Here is a 27,231-nt window from a genome sequence, read left to right as displayed (position 1 = left end):
CGAGTTGCTGTGTCTGTGGTGCAGGCTGGCAGCTGTAGCTCTGATTTGCCCCCTAGCCTGGGAGCATCCATATGCCGCATGTGAAGCCCTAAAAAGCAAAAAGAAAAAAAAAAGAAAAGAACAAAGGAGGAGGAGGGGAGGGAGAAGGGGAGGGGAGGAGGAGAAGAACTTAAGAAAAATCACCTCAGCCTCTCTGTCCTCTACACAGGACCTACATCAGACATGAGCAATTCCCGTCCCCAGCAAATCCTGGGAGCACTGACACATCTGTCTAGTATTGGGCTCTCCTTTGCTCCCCACTCAATGCAGCACCTCTTACACTTTGCAGGCAGGAGTCAATACGCTACACCCCTCACCTCACACTTGAGGCACACACACTAAGCTCTCCAGGCTGTGTCCCCAAAACCTCTCTCTTGATTTCAGGAGAAAGGGGGAGGGGAAAGGCTCTATACACATCTTACATCCTTAGTGAGCTGAGGAATTCAGGAGTCATCAGCTTCTTAAGTCCTGGTCATCTCACTGTGATGTGCCATTCCTATTTTCTTGGTGTTTCAACTGGAACTTCTATTTTAATGTCTTGTTACACTAGCAAAACTACCTAGATGTAGAAACTAAAAAAAAAACTTTCACTCACAGTCGTGATGCCCCCCCCAAAATTACAAAATACTTAGAGTAAATTTGGTGAGAAAGGACCAAAACTTCTATGTAGGAAATTTTAAAACTTCAGTGATGGTAAAATGATACATAAATAACTAGAAAAAACATTCCTGGATGAGAAGAAAATACTATAAAAGATTTTTCTCAATCTTAGTACTTAAAAAAATGTATTTAAAAATTCAGGAGTTCCCGTTGTGGTGCAGTGGTTAACAAATCCAACTAGGAACCATGAGGTTGCGGGTTCGATCCCTGGCCTTGCTCAGTGGGTTAAGGATCTAGCGTTGCTGTGAGCTATGGCATAGGTTGCAGATGCAGCTCGGATCCTGCGTTGCCGTGGCTCTGGTGTAGGCTGGCAGCTACAGCTCCGATTAGACCCCTAGCCTGGGAACCTCCATATGCTGTGGAAGCAGCCCAAGAAATGCCAAAAAGCCAAAAAAAAAAAATCAACAGAGAGGTGGATAAAGATGTGGTACATATACACAAAGGAATATTACTCAACCATTAAAAGGAAAGAAATAATGGCATTTGTAGCAACACTGATGGACCTAGAAATTATTGTGCTAAGTGAAGTTAGACAGTGAGACACCAACATCATATGCTATCACTTACATGTGGAATCTAAAAAAGGACACAATGAACTTCTTTGCATAACAGATACTGACTCACAGACTTTGAAAAACTTATAGTTTCCAAAGGAGACATTTGGAGGTGGGGGATGGGCTGGGGGTTTGGGTTGAAAATGCTATAAAATTGGATTGTGATGATTGTTGTATAACTATAGATGTAATAAAATTCATTGAGTAATAAATAATATATAAATCCAGAAGTTCCCCTGTGGCACAGTAGATTAAGAATCTGACTGCAGCAGCTCAGGTTACAGTGGAGGTGCAGGGTTGGTCCCTAGCCCAGCATAGCGGATTAAGGGATCCAGTGTTCACACAGCAGGTCGCAGCTGCAACTCAGATTCAATTCCTGGCCCAGGAAATGCCATATGCTGCAAGTGCAGCCATTAAAAAAAAAAAGGAATTCCAATAAAATTCCCAAGTTTTTGATTTTGATATAGAACAGCATATATAATAGCCACCCATTAATAAGCAGTAAAAATATTTAAAAAGAAGAAATTCCAGGGTAACTTTCCTTGCCAGAAATAAGAACACAAATTAAACCACTATCATCATGATCATTATGGTGCTGGCATGGTAAGATACAAAGAGATAAATAGGACAAAGAGAAAACCCAGTGTGGACACATACTTCACCAGGTGAAGAAGGCATTTCATGAGAAAAGAAATAACCGATAGGGTGAATTCTTTCCTTTTTTTTTTTTTTTTTTGGTCTTTAGGGCGATACCCATAGTTCCCAGGCTAAGAGTCTAATGGAATCCAAGCCGCATGTTCGACCTACACAACAGCTCATGGCAATGTGGATCCTTAACCTACTGAGCAAGGCCAGGGATTGAACCTGAGCCCTCATGGATACTGGTCGGGTTCCTTACCTCTGAGCCACAATGAGAACTCCTCAACTGTTCCTGAGACACGAAATAAGATAAAAACAGAATTGACTTTGGATTTAGAAAGGTGGTGACATTTCAACAGAAAGATAGAGGAGCTCTCTTGTGGCACAGCGGGTTAGAATCTCCAGTTGCCACTGTAGTGACCCAGATTGCTGCTGTCGGTTTGATCCCTGGCCTGGGAATTCCCACATGCTCAGGTGAGGCCAAAAAACAAACAAAAAAAGAAAGATAGAAAAGATAACCTGGCTGGAATGAAATCATGTGTGCATAGGTGGCAAAATTTCAAAGAATCATACTGACACTATTTGGAAAAGTCTAAACATATGGATCAGCAGAGAAACAGGTCATCTGGAGAGAGCGTGGGGATGAGGAGAGCAGTGTGCTCAGAGGGAGATAGTCAAGGCTGTCTGATGCTGAAGGGGGATGAATTCTATAGAAAAGAAGAATTTAGTGTCTCCAGGGAAATAGAAAGGCATTGCTGGAGGATGTCGTGGCCTCAGGGAGGGGCGAGTCCAACACCAGAGCAGAATCGGCTGGTCTGCAGAGGAAAGGCAGATCACATGGGTCAGATGAGAGCAGGGGTGGAGAGATTCCACGAGGAAAGGATGGGTGCCTCTCTGTTCTCAGAGCTTATTTTTTTTTTCAGTGAAAGAAGCAGCAAGATCCTTAACTGCAAGAGAGATGAATGTCTGCTCTTAGAGGAGAAAAGAAGAGGCACTCGTGAGCTGCCTTAAGAGACTGGGAACACGTAGCAGGATAGCAGGGCTGGGGTGTGAGCTTCGCCCACTGGAGATGCCTGGTTGGCTCAGGTATTTCCTGCAGCCACGTGCCTTTCTCATTCTTCACAGGAAGTCAGGCACTGGCGGGCCTCCATCAATCACTCTGCTCACAGACTGTGTCTCACACTCCGTGGCAGGGAAGATGGTTCAGCCTTCTGAGCACAACTTCTACCCACATTCCAATCCTGCCTCTTGCTCACTTCCGTGCGTAAAACTTCAGTAACTCAGATACAGGAGGATAACTACAGGATATTTGTAAAAGAAAAAAAATATAGGAGCATTTAAAATAGTAATAGTTATTTCTCCACCTTTACTGGAAATGGGAAAAGACATTCCTGTAGTTTAGTACTAAATGTAATTGAATTCTAATTTTCACCATTTTTAACGCCAATATTCAAACATTGTCAGTGTTTTAGTAGGTTTCAATTCCAGTTAATTTCATCTCCCTCAACCCTCCTCCTACAGCACTGCTAAAATCCCTGACGGGAAGTCTTATTATCTCTGAAACACAAGACACAAATTACTTCATTAGATAAAAAAAAGAAAAATGTATGTAAGTGGTGATATTGGATTTCCTGTGGATGCGGCCCTAAAAAGAAAAAAAAAAAAAAAAAAGGAGGCAATATGTCTCAAATCCTACTTTGGATTCTGTTGAGTTTTGAGAAAAACTATGCTTATCCTAGGCCACATATTCCAAGGAGTAAACTGATAAGATTTAATAAAGTATCAAAATGAAGCATTTAGCTGATTCCACACAAATTCTAACTTGAACAGAAATAAAAGCCTCTGATAAATAGATTTATTTTTCCCAGGATGGCATGATTATTTCCTTTATAAACAATTATAATGAGACATAACAGACATAACAAGTCCTCGTTTTAAGCATTAGGTACCAGAGTGAGGGTATTTCTTTTTCTTCTTCTTTTTTTTTTTTTTTTTTTTGGCCACACCGGTGGCATGCAGAAATTCCCAGACCAGGAATTAAACCCTCAAAACAGCAGTGATAACACTGGATCCTTAACCACTAGGCCACCAGGAGACTCCAAGGATATTTCTTAAGGCTTATAAAAATTCTAGTTGTACAACTTCTAAGAGAGCCGACATCTCTTGAGAAGAAGGGAGCAATAGAAGGTAATCAAGACAAGTTCTTCTTCCCTCTTTCAAGCTGTCTTCAACCAATGAAAACAGATTCTAGGAACATCCTTTAATCCAGGGGCACCAGTCACACAGACAAGGCTGGGGGTCAAAATCCCCCTTCCTACTTCCTGTGATCCTCTTGGCGTGTGGACATGGAAGCTGGCTGGGGCTGTTTATGGAAGAAACAGAGCGATGAAAGAGAAAATGTGGGTACAAGATTACAATCAGGCTGAAAAGACAGGCTAACTGGCTAAGAGTACCCCTTGATTAAAGCCTGTCGTGTCCACCCTGGTCCTGGCACTTCTGTTTGTCACCATTTCCTGTTTCTGCTAAATCCCCCTCCACTTCAGGCTGATTGACACCTGTCTCGATAAAGTGAGGAAGAACATTTCTCTGTGACAACGACTTTCACTTCAAGAAAAGCTCTAGTCATTCACGATATCATGATGGAGGAGAATCCAGTTCCTTAACTTTTCTGGCCCTTCTTACCCCTGACCAATGGCTTTGGCTCTTAGAAGATACGGGAATCGCCTCCAAGTTGTCAGTCCCTCTTGGCATCATAGCCAGTGTCTGGATGTTAAATTATGATGACAAACACCTAGACTGCCTGTGATCTTATTCTCTGGTGGCTCAGTGGGTTAAGGATCTGGCGTTGTCACTGCTATGGTGCAGGTTTGTTCAATCCCTGAGCGGGAACTTCCACATGTATTTTTTTCTGCACCTGCAGCCAAGAAAATAAAATTAAATTAATCTCCAAAATACAGGGTTTTACTTCTCTTTTTTTTTTTTTTGGTCTTTTTTGTCTCTTTAAGGCCGCATCCACAGCAATGGGTGCGCCTACGCACTGCCACAGCAACGCCAGATCTGAGCCACATCTGCGACCTACACCACAGCTCATGGCAATGCAGGATTCTTAACCCACTGAGTGAGGCCAGGGATGGAACCCGCAACCTCATCGTTCCTAGTCAGATTCATTCTGCTGCGCCATGACAGGAGCCCCAGGGTTTTGATTTTTAAGTCAATTCTTCATTCTCTAGAAAGGGTATGTGAGTGAAAGGATTCTACCCAGGATCTCAAAACACAACACTTCCTTGCCCTGGCTTTGAATTCCCTATTGAGTCACTTAGTTGCTTAGTGCTGAAGGGCGGAGAAGTATGTTGAATGTGAGAGTAAACAGACCACATCAGCCAAGAGGCATCAGCCAAGCACAACCCTCCTCCTACAAGTCCACTCGCGGGTTGGTTTTAACTGTTTGCTTCGGGCTTTTCCGCAGCTGTTCGCATCACTCAGCCCAGGCTCAGTGGGACAGATGCTTTTGGATACACCTCGTTCCTGGCTTATTCGAGAATCCCAGACATCAGCTTTGATTATGAGTTCCACGTGAAGTTTCAGCTGGCAGACGATCACTTGGCAGTGCAAGACAACTTGCTCTTTTTCACCGGACAGAAGGGTCATGGTAAGAGTTCTTGAACCCTGCAGGACTTACCTGGCTTCCGTAACAACACTGGAGAGACTCCTCAGGGGCTCTGGCCGTGGGGAAAGCAGCTGTTTGCCTGGTTCAGCCTCCTCCTGTCTGCTGCTTGAGCAGGTACCTGGTCCAAGGTGCGCAGCGGTCCTTGGCCTCCTGATGTCTTGTTCACACCAGGCCACCCCTTTTTTTAAATGATTTTTATTTTTTCCATTATAGTTGATGTATGGTGTTCTGTCAATTTCTATGGTACAGCAAAGTGACCCTTTCATACATATACATATACATATTCTTTTTCTCACATTATCCTCCATCATGTTCCATCACCAGGCCACCTCTTATAATCGGGGAAATGTCATTCCTGCAGGTAAATTTGAAGACAGAGAAGTGAGGTTATTGAGTTGCCCCTTCCTCTTTTTCTTTCCATTTCCATAAGAAGGAGAGAAAGAAAATTCTCAGAAGGAACACATTTTATGGTGTGTCATGAAGTGGGAATTATTGCCTTCAAAGAAAGCCATTCCAGATTAAAGGAGTAAGAAATTAAGAAAACACCCGGCCTGGTGGGAAAGCAACTTCTAAGTTAAAAGTTGTAATATCATTAAAAGTTTTCTCCTGGGATTTCCTGTTGTGGCTCAGTGGGTTACACACCTGACTAGTATCCATGAAGATGCAGGTTCAATCCCCAGCCTCGCTCAGCGGATTAAGGATCCAGCGTTGCCATGAGCTGTGGTGTAGGTTGCACACGCAGCTCAGATCCCATGTGGCTATGGCTATTGCACAGCTGCAGCTCCGATTCAACTCCTAGCCTATCCATATGCCCCCAGTGCAACCCTAAAAAAAAAAAAGTGTCATGCTAAGTGTTTCTTGTGGCTCAGAGTGTTAAGGATATAGCAGTGTCACTGCTATGGCAAAGTTTCCATTCCTGGCTGGTAAGTTTCCAAATACTGCAGGCACAGCCAGAAAAAAAAAAAAAAAAATTGTCTATTAGGTAGAAACTAGACCCGTACATGGGGGGATCAAGGAACAGCATGTATGTTTTACTCCCAAGCCAGTGACTAACTAGCTAAGCAATTGGCTTTTCCAAGCTCAGAATCCTCATCTGATTCTGTGATGTTGATTCTTATGAAATCAACACATTACAACAGAAAGCAACCTTTCAAATCTCAACCATCAGCGGTTCTGTTGTGCTAGTGGAACTAACTTATGCTGTTCTTTTCAACTCACTCTATGCCTGTTTCTATACTAACACGGGTCTGAAAGGAGCCCACACCCCAAGGGAAGGGTGGTGTGCAGCCTCCCCCACCTCTGGGAGCAGGAAGCCGCCTCCTCTATGAGCAGGATCCTGCCTTGGAGCCGCAGGACATACTCTTCCCCAGCCTTTTTTTTTTTTTTTTTTTAAGTACAGCTGATTTACAGTGTTGTACCAATTTCTGCTGTACAGCAAAGTGACCAGTCATTCATATATATATATATATACACACACACACACATTCTTTTCCTCATACTATCTTCCATCATATTCTATCCCAAGAGACTGGGTAGAGTTCCCTGTGCTCTGCAGAAGGATCTCATTGCTTATCCATTCTAAATGTAATAGTTTGCATTTACTAACCCCAAACTCCCCATCCATCCTCGCCCTTGGCAACCACAAGTCTGTTCTCTACGTCTGAGAGTCTGTTTCTGTTTTGTAAATAGGTTCATTTGTGCCATATTCTAGATCCATGTATAAGTGGTATCTTATGGTATTTTTCTCTTTCCAACTTACTTTACTTAACATGAGACCCTGTAGTTGCATCCATGTTGCTGCAAATTATTTCGGCATTATTTCATTTTTATGACTGAGTAATATTCCATTATGTATATTACTACATCTTCTTAATCCATTCATCTGTTGAAAAGACATTTAGATTGTTTCCCTGTCTTGGCTATTGTGAACATTGCTGCATGTATCTTTTTGAACTGTGGTTTTCTCCAGATACATGCCCAGGAGTGGAATTGCTGGATCATATGGCAGTTCTATATTTAGTTTTCTGAGGAACCTCCATATGGTTTTCCATAGCGGTTGTACCAATTTACATTCCCACCAGCAGCTTCCCTGGCCCTGATGGGAGATGGCTTTCGGTAAAGAAAGCAGCTCTGGGCCTGATGTAGGTTAGGATCTGGTCTCCCCACTTACACACTATACATCAAGTTACTTAGTGTCTCTATGACTCAGCCTTCTCCCCATTCAAATGGGTTTAATGATGGTAATTCCCTGGCAGAGCTTTGGGGACCAACATTGTTAACACATGGACTCGGTCACATTGAGCACTGGACTCAAACAGTGGTGTCTCCAGGAAGCCTTCTCCAGCCACCTTCACAAAAGCTACCTCACTCAACATATTCTCTTGTTTCTTTCCTTCAAAGCCCTTATCCAAACTTACAATTCTCTTACTTTTTTTTTTTTTTTTTTTTTGCTTTTTAGGGCCGTATCTGCGGCATGTGGAGGTTCCCAGGCTGGGGGTCATATCAGAGCAGCTGCTGGTCCACACCACAGCCACAGCAATGCCAGATCCAAGCCACATCTGCAACCTACACCATAGCTCATAGCAATGCCGGATCCTTAACCCACTGAGGAGGGCCAAGGATCGAACCCGAATCCTCATGGATACTAGTTGGATTTATTACCCCTAAGCCACAACGGGAACTCCTCTTACCTATTTTGTAGATGGTTGTTTCCTGCCTGACTCCACAACTGGACTGGGAGTTCCATCCAGGTAGACAGAGGCCAAGCCATCCCTCTTAAACTTTAGACACCCACACTTAGCGCACTGCATGACACATAATCGGCCTTGGATGGATGAATAAAATCCCAAAGAAGAATCAATGATTGGGAGTTCTCTGGTGGCACAGCAGGTTAAGGATCTGACATTGTCCTGGCAGCAGCTTGGGTGGATGCTGTGGCATGGGTTTGATCCCTGACCCAGGAACTTGCACATGTTAAGGGTGTAGCCAAAAAAAAGAAGAATCGACAATTGGATGTTGTACAAGTCAGCAGCTGCGTTCCACAAAGTTTCTTAGTGTGGCCTTTCCAGGGGTTTGCAGTGCAGATGCCATCTCCTCCATCAGGATTTCCCCAACGCTACCCACCTCCCAGCATTTGGGTTCCTCTCCTTCCTCTGAGTGGTGACAGCTGCCCTAGACTTAGGGCCTGGATCCTTCATCACAGGCCTTGGTGGGCTGTATTTTTCTCCTCATTCCAGCTATTACTATCACCACGAAGGCTGTAATAAGTATCTTCTGAATGACTCTCAGAGGCAGGAAGGAAAGAAAGAGGGGGGGAAGGAATTCCTGCCCCTACCTCTTTATTCTGCATACAATTGTATCCTTCTCATCAGACACACACACACACACACACACACACACACACACACACACAACCTGGCAGATGAAAAATTCAAATAAGCACTGCAAACCTTGAATCTATCTGAGTCCTAAAAGATTCCCAGAGGAAGAATCAGAGCAAAGGATAAATAATATGGCCCATGAAATGCTGCCACCAAAAAAAAGCCTCTCCAGTCCTCTTCTACTACAGATTACGTAAAAATCCTTCAAACCAGCAGTTCCCATCATGGCTCAGCAGTTAGCAAACCCGACTAGCATCTATGAGGATGAGGGTTCAATCCCTGGCCTCGCTCAGTGGGTTAAGGATCACGAGCTGCTGTGAGCTATGGTGTAGGTCGCAGATGAGGCTAGGATCCCATGTTGCTGTGCCTCTGGCATAGGCCGGTGGCTACAGGTCCAATTGAACCCATAGCCTGGGAACCTCCATATGCAATGGGTGGGGCCCTAAAAATACAAAAATACACCCCCCCCAAAAAAAAATAGTAAAATCTTTGTTTTGGCCATATTTCTAACAGGAGGAATTTCACATTGTGACACTTCCTGGTCCTCTCACTTCTGTGCTTTGTGTGTAGGGAGATGAATGCTAAAGCCGTACTTGCATCTTGTAGGTTTACAGCATGGCTAAATAAAAGCTAGATAATCTGTAGGGGCATTGTGGAGCTCTGTCCGCCCATCAGTGAAAATTGGAAATCTGAGACAATGCAATTCCATACTTTACCACCAGAGGGAGCAAAAACACCAGCTAAGAAATGCAAGTAGGCCCAAGGCGAAGAAGGGCGTTCTGGTGGTGGCGCACAATAACTAACCAGGCTGGATCCATGACCCCAGTTAGATCCCTACCTCGCTCAGCGGGTCAAGGATCCAGTGTTGCCATGAGCTGTGTGTGTGAGGTGTTGTGTGAGGGGGTTTAGCTCTAAAAAGCAAAAAAAAAAAAAAAAAAAAAGCGAATAAGATAGGGCCAGGTAGGGCCTCCTCACACCTGTATCAAAATCACACAATGGGAGTTCCCGTCGTAGCGCAGTGGTTAACGAATCTGACTAGGAACCATGAGGTTGCGGGTTCGGTCCCTGCCCTTGCTCAGTGGGTTAACAATCCGGCATTGCCGTGAGCTGTGGTGTAGGTTGCAGATGCGGCTCGGGTCCCGAGTTGCTGTGGCCCTGGCGTAGGCCGGTGGCTACAGCTCCAATTCGACCCCTAGCCTGGGAACCTCCATATGCCACCGGAGCGGCCCAAGAAATAGAAAAAAGACAAAAAAAATAATAAAAATAAAAATTAAAGAGTTAGTTATGGAGGAAAAAAAATCCAAAAAAAAATTAAAATAAAGCTTGAAAAAAAAAATCACACAATGGTGCTTATAAAATATTAATTTCCAGACTCTCTTGAATAAATATATACCTTAGTTGCCTTTTTTCTCTTTTGGCCATACTCAGAGTATATACAAGTTCCCGGCTGAGGGACAGAATCTGAACCGTAGCTGCAGCAACCCTGGATCTTTAACCAACTGCACCACAGCAGGAACTCCCACTTTAGGTGCTTCTTATAACTAACATATGAGGACAACCACCCAAAATCTCTAGGGACCAGCTAAATTAGGCCATATATGGGGGTGGACAGATGTGTAGTCACTGCTCCTGGGTCAGCCGGGAGGGTTTGTCAACTTCTGTAGCGTAAATGTTTTGGTTAAGAAATACATATTCCTGGGAGTTCCCATCATGGAGCAGTGGTTAATCAATCTGACTAGGAACCATGAGGTTGCAGGTTCGATCCCTAGCCTTGCTCAGTGGGTTAAGGATCCGGCGTTGCCGTGAGCTGTGGTGTAGGTTACAGACGCGGCTTGGATCCCGAGTTGCTGTGGCTCTGGTATAGGCTGGCGGCTACAACTCCAATTCGACCCCTAGCCTGGGAACCTCCATATGCCACGGGAGCAGCCCAAGAAATGGCAAAAAAAGACAAAAAAAAAAAGAAAGAAACCAAGATCCAAATCAGTGTTTCTAACAGTGGGAATCTCCATATTTAGCAGCCTCAATCTCTGACCTGCGTATGGGTTGTTACCAAAATCACCACTTCATATGCTGCCTTTGTTAGGTTAATGGATGCACAAAGCCACAGGGGTCACGTGATAACTTGAAGTGTAGGCCGTCCTCTAATTTCAGACATGAAAAGGCCAGGGACCTTCACTCCCCAGCACTGATGATGTTTTCCCTTGAGAGCACCCAGACTTAGACACTGATTTTCCCAGGTTTTATGCACATTAAATTCTTTGGACAAATTACTCTGACAAACATTTGCTTTTTTTTTTTTTTTTTTTTTCCTGGCTGCATCCATGGCATGCGGAAGTTCCCAGGGCAGGGATGGAATCCCCACCACAGCAGCGACCCAAACCACAGCAGGGACAGCCTCAGATCCTTAACCTGCTGATCCACCAGGGAACTCCCATTTGGCTCTTCTAAAAACCACCAGTTTGTTCCACAGTGGGCTGCAGATGAATATCTTATCTTCCCATTCCTCATCCCTTCCATTTGCGACCGGAATAAACACTCCGCTTCTCTAGAACTCAGGAGACATCCTGCTTTCTCCCTTCTACTCATTCTGCCCACTGTGTACTGAGACCCTCACCTGAGGCATTCTTCCAGGTGCTGGAGATACAGGTGTGAATGAGACAGACAAGGTCCTTGCCGTTGTTTCTCCATTTTGTCCCTTACATTCTATCAAACACAAGACCTGTGCATTTTACCCTCCAAATCATTTTCCATCTTTTCTCCTTCTTTCTTCCCCTCATCGCTCCCAGCTTATCTATCACAGGCTGTGCCATGAGCAATAACCTCTTTTCCAGGCTCCCAGCCCAGTCCTGTCCTCTTCCACTCCATCCTCCACTTTGCTACATGGCATGGTTCTAATCTACAAGTCCAAGCATGTCCTGCCTAACCAACAAGCTTCCCCTTAAGCGATTCCCCGCCATTCTTTGTATAACATGCACAGACGCAAATCCAGCACCTGCACAATGCGTTTCCTTCCTTCCACCCCATGTTCCGCAGTGTCAGCACACAGGTACACTCTGTGCCATGTCACTATGTCTTCCATTTTTGTACCTCCCCACAAAAGGCCGCCCTATCTTCCTGAGCCACCCACACTTCACTTTCACAGCTCAAAAATGCTTCTATCCTCTAAGCTTCAGCTCAAAAGCTCATCTTTCTTTTAAGTCTCTAATACTTCCAGGAGTTCTGAAACTGACAGCACTAATGGCCTGAACCTGACCAGAATCCAAATTAGGACTTGAACCCACAATTTAAAATTAGAATCACTAAGCCAGTCTCTGGACTTACTGAGGTTCAAGTTCATTTTGCCTCCACGCATGATGAATTCAGCAAGAGACAAAGTGATAGGCAAGAAATAGATTTATTAAGATTGGACGCTTGTGAGTTGCAAGCAGGCAGGCAAGGAGGCTCTACCTCGAGGATCCCGTGGGCAACAGTTTTATCATCCAAAGGGAGTCCAGTGGGAGAAAACCGCCTCTTTTTCTTTATTGGTGTAGTAGCTCCTCCTTGGTATCCAGTATTCATATCAGCAGAAGAGCGGGCCTTAAACTCCTGCCCTTGGTCTGAACCTGAATGTAGACCTCACTCGATGACCTGAGGCATCTCTCACGCCTCCACTAGTCTAGCAAGCCTGCCTTGTTCTGATTGCTTTCTTGAGCAAATATTAACTTACAGTGGTCTCCCAAAGTTCCCTAGGTTTCCCTCTCTATGCTTCCTTATTGGGATTTCTACAACTACCTGTACCTACTCCACCCCTGTCAGTTCAAGAATTAATCTCACTGCAGCTTGCTGGACACAGTTACCATGTTTTACTCTAATTGTTTGGCTGCCTCTCTCTTAACCAGGACTGTGGCTTTTCCTTTTATATCAGCAGTGGTTGTCATGTATAAACACTCATTACACTTTTTGAAAGAATGAGTACAAAAATCTCAGTTGTACTAAAAACTCATCACTAATTTAGAGAAGCACAACAGATGTACACTATATTTCACTGAGACCAAAAGGACATTTAAATCCCCACTTTGCAGTTAGTGAGCATCCCCCTGGATGATCCCAAACCCTCATGCTCAGTTAGTGTCTGTGGGTTTGAATAATAATATGAAGTTGCACCCACATCTGAGTGCCCAGGAGAAGCTAAGTGTCTGTTATGACTCACTCAGAGTCAGAGGGGACTCCTGGGTTTCCTGACAATGAGCCCCTGCGACCTCTCCTTCCAGGGCAGAATGGCGATGACTTCCTGGCGGTGGGTCTGCGCGGCGGCCAGCGTGGTTTACAGTTACAACCTGGGATCTGGCACAGCGAGTCTGAGGAGCGATCCCCTCGATCTGAGCCTTGGGATCCACACAATCCATCTGGGGAGGTCTTTCCAAGTGGGCTGGCTGAAGGTAAAGAGTTGTTTCTTCATCTTGCCCGCGGACTGGGTGCTGCCGGGTTATAGGATGTGCATGGAGGTGCGGGGCGAATGGGCGTCCCTTCCACCGCCTGGAGGGTCTCAGACTAGCGCGCAAAATAGAAGACCGGTGGGTGATTGCAGTTAAGGCGTGTGGGGATAAAACAGAGGATGACTAACATAAATGACTGTGAGAGGATTCGGGGAATGTTTCCGAAGAAAGGCAACGCTTGGGCATACCTTCAAGGAAATAGCAGTTTCGGAAAAAGAAGAGCGGCTAGTGTGGGCTTGGGGAATGCAGAGGTTCTGTTTGCCTTTCAGGCCAGGGAGAGCAAAAGATGTGGTTGGAGGTAGACAAGGTCTGTATCATCAAAGGGCTTATCTAAGATGGTTAGCTTGTTATCCAGAGAGCAATGGAGAGTGGTAGGAAATTTAAGAAGGGGGTTGGGTACCCTGGTCAGTGGCCATGTTCTGATAAATAATTGTTGGTCACTTGAGAATGGATGGGAGAGGGAGGCAAGGCAGGATGGAGGAGGCCCAGCAGGATGTCATCTCCTAATCTTGGAAGAATTGTGATTTTGATTTTGACTGAGATGCAAAACCATGACCACCCTATTAAGATTTTGTGGTAGCAGACACCAGCAGAGAAGCAGAGAATTGAGTGGTGAGGTGTCTTATTTCTTCAAAATTCTAAGCCTTTGTAAGTTTTCAGGCCAAGTTAATGGCAAAATAACAAAAGAGTATCTTAACAGTTCACTCTAGGGAATCAATTTCTTTTTTAATAGGTTTTGTATTTCTTTTTTTCCTTTTGAAGGTAGATGACCATAAAAATAAATCCATCATCTCCCCAGGAGAACTGGTTGGTCTCAATGCCTTCAGTCAATTTTACGTAGGTGGCTACAGTGAATACACTCCAGATCTCTTACCAAGTGAAGCCAACTTCAAAAATAGCTTTCAAGGTAAGGCATGGACGGATTTCACACTCTATACCTACTTGTCTCAAAATGTGAGAAAAGAAAAAACTTTTAAAGAGTAAACTTCTAGTTCCGAAGCCAGCAGGGTGAAGTTCACAGGTAGGATTCAGTAGGTCCCTGAATCTCCTGATATCACACACAATTGTGAGTAGACCTATGTGCATTTTTTTGGAGAGCTTTCGTCAGTGTTCTAAGACCTGTTTCTTTTTCTGCTGGACCTACTTAATTCCGATGTAGAATTAGAAATGACTTTGTTTCATGGAAGATATCTTTTACTTGTTTTTAAATTAATGTATAGCTGATTTACATTGTTGTGCCAATTTCTGCTGAACAACAAAGTGACCCAGTCGTACATGTATATATATATATACATTCCCTTTCTTGTATTATCTTCCATCATAGTCTATCCCAAGAGACTGGATATAGATCCCTGTGCTGTACAGTAGGATCTCATTGCTTATCCATTCTGAATGTAACAGTTTGCTAGAAATGACTTTTGACTCGTGTGAATATGGGTAAATGTATTATCTCACCTACCAATTGTTCTAGGGTCACAGCAGCTAGTGTTCATTGATACAGGGATTATTAAACATTTCATGAATAGAGTGGACATGAAATAGATTCCAATCCATTAACAGCAGGGTAAAGCTGTCATTCCAACCTAACAATGCCCTAGTCTCTTGTTAGTTCCACTTTCCTGTTCGCTCTCCTCCTCTGCCACGCCCATGACATGCAGCAGTTCCTGGTCCAGGGATCTAACCCATCCCTCAGCAGTCACAATGCCAGATCCTTAATCCACTGAGCTACCAGAAAACTCCTCCCTCTTTCATAATTGCATGGGATTTTTCAAACCAGAATCCATAAGGGAAGACTAGTAAGTTTACTGCAAAGATTTAAAAATTTTCTTACTATCCAAAAAAAAAAAAAAGTTACCGCTTATTTAGAACTTCGATAGTCTTTCCAATAACATAGCTCCAAAAATCTTTTTCATACTGTTTTATCATTTGCAAAATAGAGACACTGAGAACCTGGTGCATGGTACTATAGTAAGCAGATTATGTTTAAACTGCTATATTAATAGGAATGAAATTATACAATATATTCTACAAATGACATGCTACATAAAGTAAGATCATACGTTATGTCTGAAAAAGACATTTTTAAGGTACATGTAAAGGCAAATCCCTGAGAGAAAAAAAAAGGGACAGCATAGACATTATAAACGTCTTTAAATAAAGATAAAAAACCTACCATCAGCAGATTTAATAGCTAATATTAAACTGGAGAAAGTATTTACCATATTATGACAAACAGCTAATGTGCTCATTGTATGAAGCAAATAAATGTTTAAAGGGGTAAAGAAAAGGTAAATAGAAGAAAACAGTACATAATAAGCAACTAAACGGGAAAAATTACAGGTGACAAATCATTTTGCTATTTTTCGTTGGGATTTTCAACCCCAATGAAAAATAGCAAAAGGGCATTTTATTATTTATTCCTTCAAGAATGAAGCAAGGTAACCTCTTGCATTGTGGTGCCTGTGAAGAGACAGGTGCCCCATTCATGCTTGGTGAAGACGTATGATGCAGAATATCCATGACACTAGAGCACACTTCAAAGCACCCACATCTTTTACCCTAGTAGTTTTTTGGGGTTTTTTGGTTTGTTTGCTTTGTTTTGTTTTGTTTTTTAAGGACTGCACCTGCAGCACATAGAGCTTCCCAGACAAGGGATTGAATCAGAGCTGTAGCCACTGGCCTGTGCCACAGCCACAGCAACATCAGATCTGAGCCACATCTTCGACCTACACCACCACTCATGGCAACGCTGGATCCTTAACCCACTGGCAAGGCCACGAGTGGGTTAAGGATCTCTCATGGATGCTAGGCAGATTCGTTTCCACTGAGCCACAGCGGAACTCCCCCTTCGTAGTTTTACTTCTGGAAATTTATACTAAGAAAATAATTATCAAATGCACACATAATGATATTTAGTATAGGATTATTTTTAATAAAAAATAGAAATGAATCAATTGTCCAGTAATTGAAGGTTAAGTATATTGTGATCTAAGATATGATTATGCCATTATTTAAAAATAATTAATGGGGGAGGGAGTGGGAGGGATCAGGAGCTTGGGCTTATCAGACACACCTTAGAATAGATTTACAAGGAGATCCTGCTGAATAGCATTGAGAACTTTGTCTAGATACTCATGTTGCAACAGAACAAAGGGTGGGGAAAAAAATGTAATTGTAATGTACACATGTAAGGATAACTTGATCCCCTTGCTGTACAGTGGGAAAATAAAAAAAATAAATAAAATGAAATAAAAAAGTCAACCCCCCCCCAAAAAATTAATGCTATGAGAAAAGAATTATTGCTATACTAATTTTCAGTATAATATATGTATTATATAGTTTAATGCAGGATTCTATTTTTATTTAAAAGAAAATACAGCTAAGCATAGAAAAATACTCTGTGTGTGTGTGTGTGTGTGTATCAAAATGTTAATTATTGTTTTCTCTGGCATGGTGATATTGTGTTTTTTGCTTTCCTCTGTGCTTCTCTGTGTTGTTTTTTTTTTTTTTCTTTAAATTAACAGATTACTTATGTTGAAAAAGTTACTTTAAAAATGAAAAATACTGGAGTTCCTGTCGAGGCTCAGTGGTTAACGAATCTGACTGGGAACCATGAGGTTGCAGGTTCAATCCCTGGCCTTGCCGTGGGTTAAGGATCCAGCTTTGCCATGAGCTGTGGTATAGGTTGCAGACGCGGCTCGGATCCCGTGTTGCTGTGGCTCTGGCGTAGGCTGGCGACTATGGTTCCAATTAGACCCCTAGCCTGGGAACCTCCATATGTCGCAGGAGCAGCCCCAGAAAAAGGCAAAAAGACCAAAAAAAAAAAAAGAAAATACCGTCTTCTTGTTTTTATCTATTTTTTTCCATTTTTTAAAACAAAGTATTTGTTTCTCTTTCCAAGGTTGCATTTTTACTATTCAAGTTCGCACTAAGAAGAGTGGCCGTTTCAGAAGCCTGGGGACTCCTGAGGGCCACCCAAATGCTGGGCGCAGTGTTGGCCAGTGTGAGACCTCTCCTTGTCACTTGATGAAATGTGACAATGGTGGCACGTGCATGGAGAGCGGGTCGACTGTTTAGTAAGTGTGACACGTGTGATGTTATTAGGAAAGAAAGTAGCAGGTTGTTTGCATTCTAACTGGTCTTCCATCCCTACAAACAAGAACACAAACTGACACCCTTATTTAAAATGTTTTTAAGTGGACTTGCTGGGTGACTGGGGGCCAGATAAAGGCAACTAGAAAGGATTGGCCTCCTTTTAAATAATAGAAATTAATCACTACATAACATTTCATGCACCATGAAAAATAAACTATCTAAATTTATGGCATTGAGAGTGTTGGCAGAAATGTTTACCATGCAAGGGTTTACAAGGACTTACTTTTGTGATTTGCTTTTATATTTGGCTTTGGGCTCTTTTAGAAAGGATCCTCTCAGAGTTCCCTGGTGACTCAGCCAGTTAAGGATCTGACGTGATCACTGTGGTGTCTCGGTCACTGTCATGACTTGGGTTCGATCACTGGCCCAGGAACTTCCACATGCCATGGGTGCAGTCAAAAAAAAAAAAAATTCCCTGTCTAGGTGGACCCCAGCAAAGCTGCACAATTTGATTTCTGAACTACTTTAACATGAAACAAAATGTGAACCTGTTGAGTGGGAAAAAAGAGCAAAGGAATATTGTCTTATAAATAAGGTACTTCATTGAACATGTCCTTTATAGGTAAGTAGTACGCAGGCTCTGGGAATACCCCAAATACAGAGGAAAGAGGCTCTCTGTCTTTCAATTTCTTACACTCTAGCTACTCATAAATCTCTTATGTCTCATACGTGCATGACCCGGCTAGAAAGTGATTTGTCAGAATTTTCCCACAGGACACATCGGAAGGTCTGATATACTACTGACACTGGCTCCCTGCAAGGCAGCTGGGGAAGTGAGGGTCAGAGACTCCTCTGGAAGACAGGGGTGAGCAAGCACGGAGTCTTTTATCTATTTATTTATTTATTTATTTATTTACTTTTGCTTTCTTTTTAGGGCTGCACCCTGTGGCATATGGAAGTTCCCAGGCTAGGGGTCGAATAGGAGCTGCAGCTGCCAGCCTACACCACAGCCACAGCAATGCAGGATCCAAGCCATGTCTGTGACCTACACCACAGCTAACGGATCCTTAACCCACTGAGCGAGGCCAGGGATCGAACCCACATCCTTATGGATGCTAGTTGGGTTCGTAACTGCTGAGCCACAATGGGAGCTCCAAAGCACCAAATCTTAACAGCCCTGAACCACTCCCATCTACCTCCTCACTAGAAAGCCATCAAAAGCAAAGTTCAAAGAACTGCTCATCACTGCCCATTGGGCTGGTGAGAAAACACAGAGAGGTGGGGAGTGGAGGAAGTAGTTATTAAAACTTTGGATTTCTTTCTTCCTTCCTTCATTTCTTTCTCTCTCTTTCTCTCTTTCTTTTTTTTTCTTTCTTTCTTCCTTCCTTCCTTTCTTCCTTCCTTCTTCCCTCCCTCCCTCTTTTTCTTTCTTTCTCTCTTTCTTTCCTTCCTTCCCTTCTCCCTTCTTTCTTTCCTTCTCTTTTGTTTTCTTTCTCTTTCAGCTGCCCTGTAGCATATGGAGTGCCTGGCCAGGGAACAGATCCAAGCCGCAGTTTGCAACCCCATCTTTAAGCCACTGTGCCAGGGCCAGGGATCAAACCTGCGACCTGGTGCACCGCAGGCACCGCTGATCCCGTTGCACCACAGCAGGAAATCCAGATCTTCTGATTTCTTTTCAAAACCTTTCCAGGGAATTCTCAGAACATGTAGAATAATATCTAAACCCTTCCACATGAGCTGTAAAGCCCAACATGATCTCGGCACCAGCCTCCATTTGCCTGCCTCCTTCTTGTCATTTGCTCACCTCCCCAGAAAGGGACGCCCTTAGATCTACCCAAATGTCCCTCCCTCTGATCATTCTCTATCACATTATCATATTTTACTTTCTCCATAATATAGCATTCTCCTCTTTTGCTTATTTATTGTTTATGTATTGGTTATAGATTTTCCCTGAAAATGGGCCTCATCTCATCTCATTCATCAATTAATGAATCAATGAAGGAGTTCCGTGGTGGCTCAGTGGGTTAAGGATCCAGCATTATCACTGCTGTGGCTCCAGTCTCTGCTGCAGAGCAGATTCAGTCCCTGGCCCAGGAACTTCTGCATGCTGCAGGCACAGCCCTCCCCCCCAAATTTTTTTTAATGAAACAGTAGAAGAACTCTTCATTCCAAAAGTACAAATAAAAGGCTATTCTATTGATTGGCTATGAGAAGTGGGACACAGGAAGTTTAGAAGGATGAGAAATGTACATGAAAGGTAAAGATTTGATTTACATCAAGAAGGAGATGCAGACAGTCCCGCAGAAGGAAGGAGCCAGGGTAAAAACGTATTTGCAAGTTATCTTAACGGCCCTTCACAGAATAGGTGTGTTGGGATAGGGGGTGGGCGGCGGCTATTAAGATACAGTTTTGGAAATCCAAGCACACTATAAAGGGCCTAGTTTTAAGAAATAGCCATAGAAAAGGAAAGAAAAAGTTAATGTAGCGGATATTGCAGAGAAATATTCATGGTGTTTTGTGAATATTGAATATGAGATTGTGGAAGGAGGGTTTGTGGAGAGTCAAGTCTAAATTAATCCAAACCCTGAGTATGAAAAGACTTACTAGGGAGTTTCTTGGTGGCTCAGCAATTTAAGGATTTGGTGTTGTCACTGCTGTGGCTCTGGTTACTGCTGCGACACAGGTTCAATCCCTGGCCCTGGGAACTTCCACATGCTGTGGCTGTGGACAAAAAAAAAAAAAAAAAAGGCTTGCTATGTTCTGGGATGTCCTGGACACCTAATGTGCCTAATAACAAGTTAAAAGTGTTAGCTGAATTTTATGGAAATTTTTCAGGGAAAAAAATGTGTAATTTGACCAAATTTCTGGTATAAGGACAAACTCCGAGGCTTGAGATGCCAACATCACAGAACAATATTTTTTGGCATTAACCCTACCATTATGAGTTTATCTTTACGTCTTTATAATCTTTAATAAAACCTTTGACTCACTTTACAACTTATGCATTTTACTTTGTCCCACAACTAAACCTAATTATTTAGAGGCACAAATTTACCTCACTTTATCGAAAGAAATCTGGTCATTCTTCAGGTGACTTATAAAGTGGTTTTTTGATATTTTTATGTGATAATAAATAAACTGCTAATAGTAAAAAATGGAATAATTAAGAATGAGAAGTGACAAGAAGAAAGTGCATCAAGTTGAAGGTACTGGTAGGCTATTCATTCCTACTCATTATCTATGTGGAACAAAGGTCCCACGTGTGTTCATTTAAGAGCCACTTGTGGAGTTCCCGTCGTGGGTGGCGCAGTGGTTAACGAATCCGACTAGGAACCATGAGGTTTCGGGTTCGGTCCCTGCCCTTGCTCAGTGGGTTAACGATTCGGTGTTGCCGTGAGTTTTGCAGACGCAGCTCCGATCCAGCGTTGCTGTGGCTCTGGCGTAGGCTGGTGGCTGGTGCTCCAATTCGACCCCTAGCCTGGGAACTTCCATGTGCTGCAGGAGAGGCCCAAGAAATAGCAAAAAAAAAAAAGAGCCACTTGTGTTTATCTTGGAATACGTGATGCCAAGTGTAGATGTGTTGTGAAATGCAAGTTCCCTGTGCTTGATTCACAGGGAGGCCAAACAAACCAAAACGTCAAAGTTTGGAGCATAGAAAAGTTTATTACAGAGCCAAGCCAAGAGAACAGGTGGCTTGTGCTCAAAAAGCCAAAAGTCCCTGATGGTTTTGGGGGATTTTTTTCCTGACTGAACCCATGGTTAAACTGACAACCCTTTTTTGTTGTTGTTTTGTTTTGTTTTTTGTTTTGTTTTGCTTTGCTTTTTAGGGCCGCTCTTGCAGCATATGGAGATTCCCAGGCTATGGGTCAAATCCAAGCTTCTGCTGCCCACCTATGCCACAGCCACAGCAACACAGGATCCAAGCTGCATCTTCGACCTACACCACAGCTCAAGGCAACACCAGATCCTTAACCCATTGACCCTGCCCCCTCCTGCACTATTGTTTCTTTCTGCATTTCCTCACTCCTCTAATTAGCAACTGTTTAAATCTGCCCTTTGCAACTCAGAAGGTCCAAGAGGCTGAAAGCCTTTTTCCTACAAACCAGAAATGAGGAACACAGAAAGGACCCCCTTTCTCTGGGTCCTGCTTGGATTTAACCCCCTTTTCTTTGATATTCCTCAATCTTGAGGGGGATAGGGTTGGACAAGAAAGGGAGTAACATTTTGAATAGAGAGGTTAGCCATAAAGTTGGCAGAGGAAACTGGTTTTAGGGGGACTCAGTTTTAAGAACTATTTGCAGAATATTTTGATTAGTAAAGAAAATATTCTTGATTGTGATAATAAAAGTAATACCTTACAACTATCTAGCACTTTGTGGCTAATAAAACATTTTTTACTTACAGTATTTCCACTGTTCCTGCTTAAAACTCTCTGAATTAGTCAGGGCAAACATTCTGGCCCCAATTTCATGGATGGGATACTAGGCTCCAGAGATTATGAACGAAACAAGATGATGTCTGAGAATCTTGTAAGGAGTCCAGCAGGACCCAAAACCTTCAGTCTTTGGGTCAAGATTCCCTGTAGAACCGAAATAGTAAGGGATGTTTTTAAAAGCAGGTACCAGTGGAGTTCACGTCGTGGCGCAGTGGTTAGCGAATCCGACTAGGAACCATGAGGTTGCGAGTTCGGTCCCTGCCCTTGCTCAGTGGGTTAACGATCCAGCATTGCCGTGAGCTGTGGTGTAGGCTGCAGATGCGGCTCAGATCCCGAGTTGCTGTGGCTCTGGCGTAGGCCGGTGGCTACAGCTCTGATTTGACCCCTAGCCTGGGAACCTCCATATGCCACAGAAGCGGCCCAAAGAAATAGCAAAAAGACAAAAAATAAAATAAAAAATAAAAATAAAAGCAGGTACCAGTTTAGATAAGGTACCCAAAGTGTTAAGTAACTCTTTCTCTGCTGGGTGTAATCTGTTCATTTATTCTTAATCCTTTTTTTTTTTCTTCTTAGGGTCACATGTATAGCATATGGAAGTTCCCAGAGTAAGGGTTAAATTGGAGCTGCAGTTGCCAACCTATGCCACAGCCAGAGCAACACCTGATCCAAGCCACATCTTCGACCTACACTGCTGCTTGAGGCAATGCTGGATCCTTAACCCACTGATCGAGGCCAGGGATCAAACCCGCATCCTCACAGACACTATGTTGGGTTCTTAACCTGCTGAGCCACAATAGTAACTCCCATTTATTCTTAAAATTCTCCCGTTTAAAAAGCAGTGTTAAATTTATGTCTTCAAATGTCATTTTGTATTTTCTCTAAGTTGGAAGTGTAGGAGAAAATGTCCCTATACAAAGGTAGAAAGGAGAGACCCCGGCCATGATGACTAAGCAAAGTCCAGCCAACTGCCCCTAACCACCCCTCCTCTACACATCTGCTTCTGTAAGCTTGCTTCTGCATCTACTACCTTGCTTGACCTCACTCCAGTCCGCCAAGCATGGACCCAGAAAAGGTAGCCCATGAAAGCCTTGTGAAACCCTTCTTCAGGGCTCAGACTCCAGAGAGCGATCTCCTCTGAGCCCAGCGGCCTAATAAACCTGAGTTCTCCAACTCTCCAAGTGCTTGGTGGGTTTCTTGCCGGGTAAAAGAGCTGATACACTGCAGACACAGAGCTGCTGGAGCTGGTACCCTACAGCCACAGGGCTGTCGCTAGAGCTGATATGCTGCGGCGCAGGGCTGCTGGGCAGCTGTTGTAACAGAAGCACCTTGCCTTATAACACATGCCCTAGAGATTTCATGATTTTCTGTGTGGATGGAAGTCTAATAGGAAAGTCTGGATCTGAATAACAAGTAGACTTGAGTAATAATGGACAACAGGGGTGTTCCCTTCATGGCTCAGTGGTTAACTAATCTGACTAGGAACCATGAAGTTGAGGGTTCAATCTCTGGCCTTGCTCAGTGGGTTAAGGAGCCAGCGTTGCCGTGAGCTGTGGTGTAGGTTTCAGACTCGGCTCAGATCCCTCTTTGCTGTGGCTCTGGTGTAGGCCGGCAGCTACAGCTCCAATTCGACCCCTAGCCTGGGAACCTCCATATGCTGCAGGAGCAGCCCTAGAAAAGGCAAAAAAAAAAAAAAATACCAAAAAAAAAAAAAGGGACAACAGGAGTGATACCACTGGCAAGTTTCCTAATAGGATTCTAAAGTCTTTCTCATCAAAATTGTGACACTATTTAGGATACTCTTGATAGAACAACAAAATATTGACAATATATATTAACTACTGTGAAGCATTACCATAGTCAGAAATAGCTCTTGTGACTATTGGGTAATTGTTGCAGAAATTGGGACCCCCACCAGGGGCCAGAGAGTGGGCTCAGAAATGAATTGTCCAAGGAGACACACATGTTGACAAAGCAAAGGGCTTTATTGGAAAGGCAGAGAGCTGCAGGGTAACGGAACCCAGGAGAACTGCTCCGCCATGTGGCTCAGAGACTCAGGTTTTATGTGAATAGGGTTCGTTTCCAGGTTGTCTCTGGCCAGTTGTCTTGCTGGGGCCTTCCTTGGTCTGGCCCAGGTTGCTTCTTGGTGGCACATGTACCTCTCAGCCCAGATGGTGTCTGGAGCCAAGGAGCCTGGGAGGTTGGTTGTCTCCTCCCTCCTATCAGCCCCTCCCAAATCCTCCCAGTTAAGTCTTCAGGGCAGCACCGTGTTCCTTATCAGGGCCTGCTGTTGTGAGAACTCCTGCAAGTGGTTCTTATCATGCCTGGCCAAGCTGGGCAGTGTCAGTCAATGATCCCTAACATAATGACCTTAAAATTATGGCTCCAGGAGTTCCCGTTGTGACTCAGCCGTAATGAACCCAACTAGTATCCATGAGGACACAGGTTTGATTCCCTAGCCTTGTTCAGTGGGTTAAGGATCTGGCATGGCCATGAGCTGTGGTGTAGGTCGCAAATGCAGCTTGGATCCTGAGCTGCAGCAGCTATGGTTTAGGCCAGCAGCTGTGGCTCCAATTCAACCCCTAGCCTGGGAACTTCCATATACCGAGGGTACAGTCCTAAAAAAGCCAAAAAAAAAAAAAAAAATTATGACTCCCTGAACTTAAAAGAGGTGAATTGTATGATATGTAAACAGTACCTCAATAGAGCTATTTAAAAATTTTCATCTTCCCACTCATGGATATTCAGCTCCAGTAACGGCAGAAGTTTAAGGAGAATTTTATTCTTTTTGATGGTTTTTGTAGTTCTGTTCTAATCTCAATAAGAATCTTCTTTTTGGAGTTCCCATGATGGCTCAGCAGTTAACATATCTGACTAGTATCCACGAGGACACAGGTTTGATCCCTGGCCTCGCTCAGTGGGTTGAGGATCCAGCATTGTTGTGAGCTGTGGTGTAGATTGCAGATGAGGCTCAGATCCTGAGTTGCTGTGGCTGTGGTGTAGCCCAAAGGTTGTAGCTCCAATTCGACCACTGGCCTGGGACCCTCCATATGCCTCAGGTGCAGCCCTAAAAAAAGACCCCAAAAAAAGGATCCTCTTTTTCAAGGAAATAGGTACGATTTTTTTAAGTTTTTCTCTATCCTGGTTCTAGTCCCAGGCTCTTAATTTTATATGACTCCATCCTTTTTCACTGGAAGCACAACTAAAGTTCAATCTTTTCCTGAAAAATAACATACATGATAAAATATTTTTTTAAAATGCTTAGGGGGCAAGTCCCAACCCAGAAGCATACATTTTACAGTGTTTGGAATCAATTTTAAAAGCTAAATCTGGGAGTTCCCGTGGTGGCTCAGTGGTTAACGAATCCGACTAGGAACTATGAGGTTACAGATTCAATCCCTGGCCTTGCTCACTGGGTTAAAGAGCCAGCGTTGCCATGAGCTACGGTGTAGATCGCTGACGCGGCTCAGATCCCAAGTTGCTGTGGCTCTGGTATAGGTAGGCAGCTACAGCTCCAATTCAACCCCTAGCCTGGGAACCTCCATATGCCATGGGTGCGGCCCTAGAAAATGAAAAAAAAAAAAGCTAAATCTGAAAGGTGGTCAAAATGTCTCAATAAATGCACTGCTTAACAGTATAAAACTTTTTGAAAAGAACTCCACTGTATCTCCATCCCTCCCAGCTGTGGATGGGAGACATTGTTTAGTACTCAAGGTGTGTAATGAGGGGTAGGGCTTGATGAGGCCGAAACTGTGCATGGCCTCCAGCAAACTGCCCATAGCCCTGCTTTCCTGTTCCAAGTACATCAGCACACAGACCCAGCTGCATTCAAATGCAATTTTTCCAGGGAAAGGAGGATTATAAAGCTGAGTTCACAGAAGGCCTTTATGTTCCTGAGATGGCCTCAGATACAACAGAAAAATAGGAAACTATTTCTGTTGTTAGTCAGTAGCCACGGTTTGGGGGAAGAAGCAAGTTTGTTTAGTTGTAATTTACCCGTATGTACATGTGCTTGGTACAATGTGTTTTTGTATGTTTGCGGGGGGGGGCGGGGGGGGGATGGGGGGGTGGCTGTGCCCATGGCTTGAAGAAATTCCCTACCAGGGATCAAACTCGAGGCACAGCAACAACCAGAGTCAAAGCAGTGACAACGACTGATCTTTAACCCACTGTGCCACCAGAGAACTCCCTGGTACAATGTGTTCTTAAGCAGATTTTACTTCATTTAATTTGCACTTTGCTTAACCTTCAAAAGTATCCTGACTACACCTGAGGGCCTTATGCAAATGTGTTCCTTCAAGAAAAGCACAGTGTAGGAAAAGTAAATCTTTAAAAAAAAAAAAAAAAAAGCAAGATGTAGAAATGGGCAGCACAGTATGTTTTTTTGTTTCGTTTTGTCTTTTTAGGGCCACAGCATATGGCAGTTCCCAGGCTAGGGGTCAAATTGTAGCTGTAGCTGCCAGCCTACACCACAGCCATAGCAACGCAGGATCCGAGCCACATTGCGATCTACACTACCACAGCTCATGGCAACACCAGATCCCTAACCCACTGAGCGAGGCCAGGGATCGAACCTGTAACCTCATGGTTCCTAGTCAGATTCGTTTCCGCTAAGCCACAATGTGAACTCCTCTGCTTCTTTGATCTACAGAAAATACCAACAAGTTAGGCAGGGTATTGTGTGATTAAAAGACGTGAAAGCTATGTTTGGGCCAGAGACAAGTAAATCATGGCTTCAAAGTTAGTTACAGTATTAGCTTTGCTAAAGTGACAGGAAAGGGGTGTCCAGCTGAGGCGGTGTCCTGTTAAGAGCTGTTTACAAGTATCACAGGAGTTCAGAGAATGTGGACATAAAATGTGAAATCATCAGAAATTAGTATTATACTAAGTTCAAAAACAGGGCATAATAACAACATACACTGATCAGTGAACACAAAATCTCACTGAAGCTGGGTTTCCCAATTATTTATTGGCTCATAAATGCCTTTAAGAATCAGAAGAAAGGGCCTTCCTATTGTGGTGCAGTGGGTTAAGGATCCAGTGTTGCCACAGCTGTGGCGTAAATTGAAGCTGCTGTGGCTTGAATTCAATCCCTGGCCTAAGAACTTCCATATGCTGAGGGTGCGGCCAAAAAAAAAGGAATCAGATGAAAGCTAAAAATCCTTTCCCCTGAGCAATAAGTATATTTAGGACACAAAAATTTACATAGCATTTTAGATGTTTACTCACTCCCTAGAACCCAATCAAACAGTCCCCCAAGCTCTCCAAATTAAGAATTCCTTGCTTCTGG

At 43.6% G+C, this 27,231-nt stretch overlaps 1 protein-coding gene across 1 annotated transcript in view; it reads left to right on the top strand.

Moving 5' to 3' along the window:
* Positions 1 to 27,231, top strand: part of EYS (eyes shut homolog) — a 1,324,234-nt gene that overhangs the window by 1,250,211 nt on the left and 46,792 nt on the right. The window contains 5 exon segments of the mRNA XM_047769134.1: positions 5,359 to 5,541; positions 13,190 to 13,233; positions 13,235 to 13,357; positions 14,177 to 14,321; positions 17,316 to 17,490. Of these exon segments, the coding sequence (XP_047625090.1) occupies positions 5,359 to 5,541; positions 13,190 to 13,233; positions 13,235 to 13,357; positions 14,177 to 14,321; positions 17,316 to 17,490 (670 nt within the window).

This window comes from Phacochoerus africanus, chromosome 2 (assembly GCF_016906955.1).
Source record: "Phacochoerus africanus isolate WHEZ1 chromosome 2, ROS_Pafr_v1, whole genome shotgun sequence".
NCBI lineage: Eukaryota > Metazoa > Chordata > Mammalia > Artiodactyla > Suidae > Phacochoerus > Phacochoerus africanus.
The sequence above is the reverse complement of the archived record's forward strand: the minus strand, read 5'-3'. Positions and strand labels throughout refer to the sequence as shown.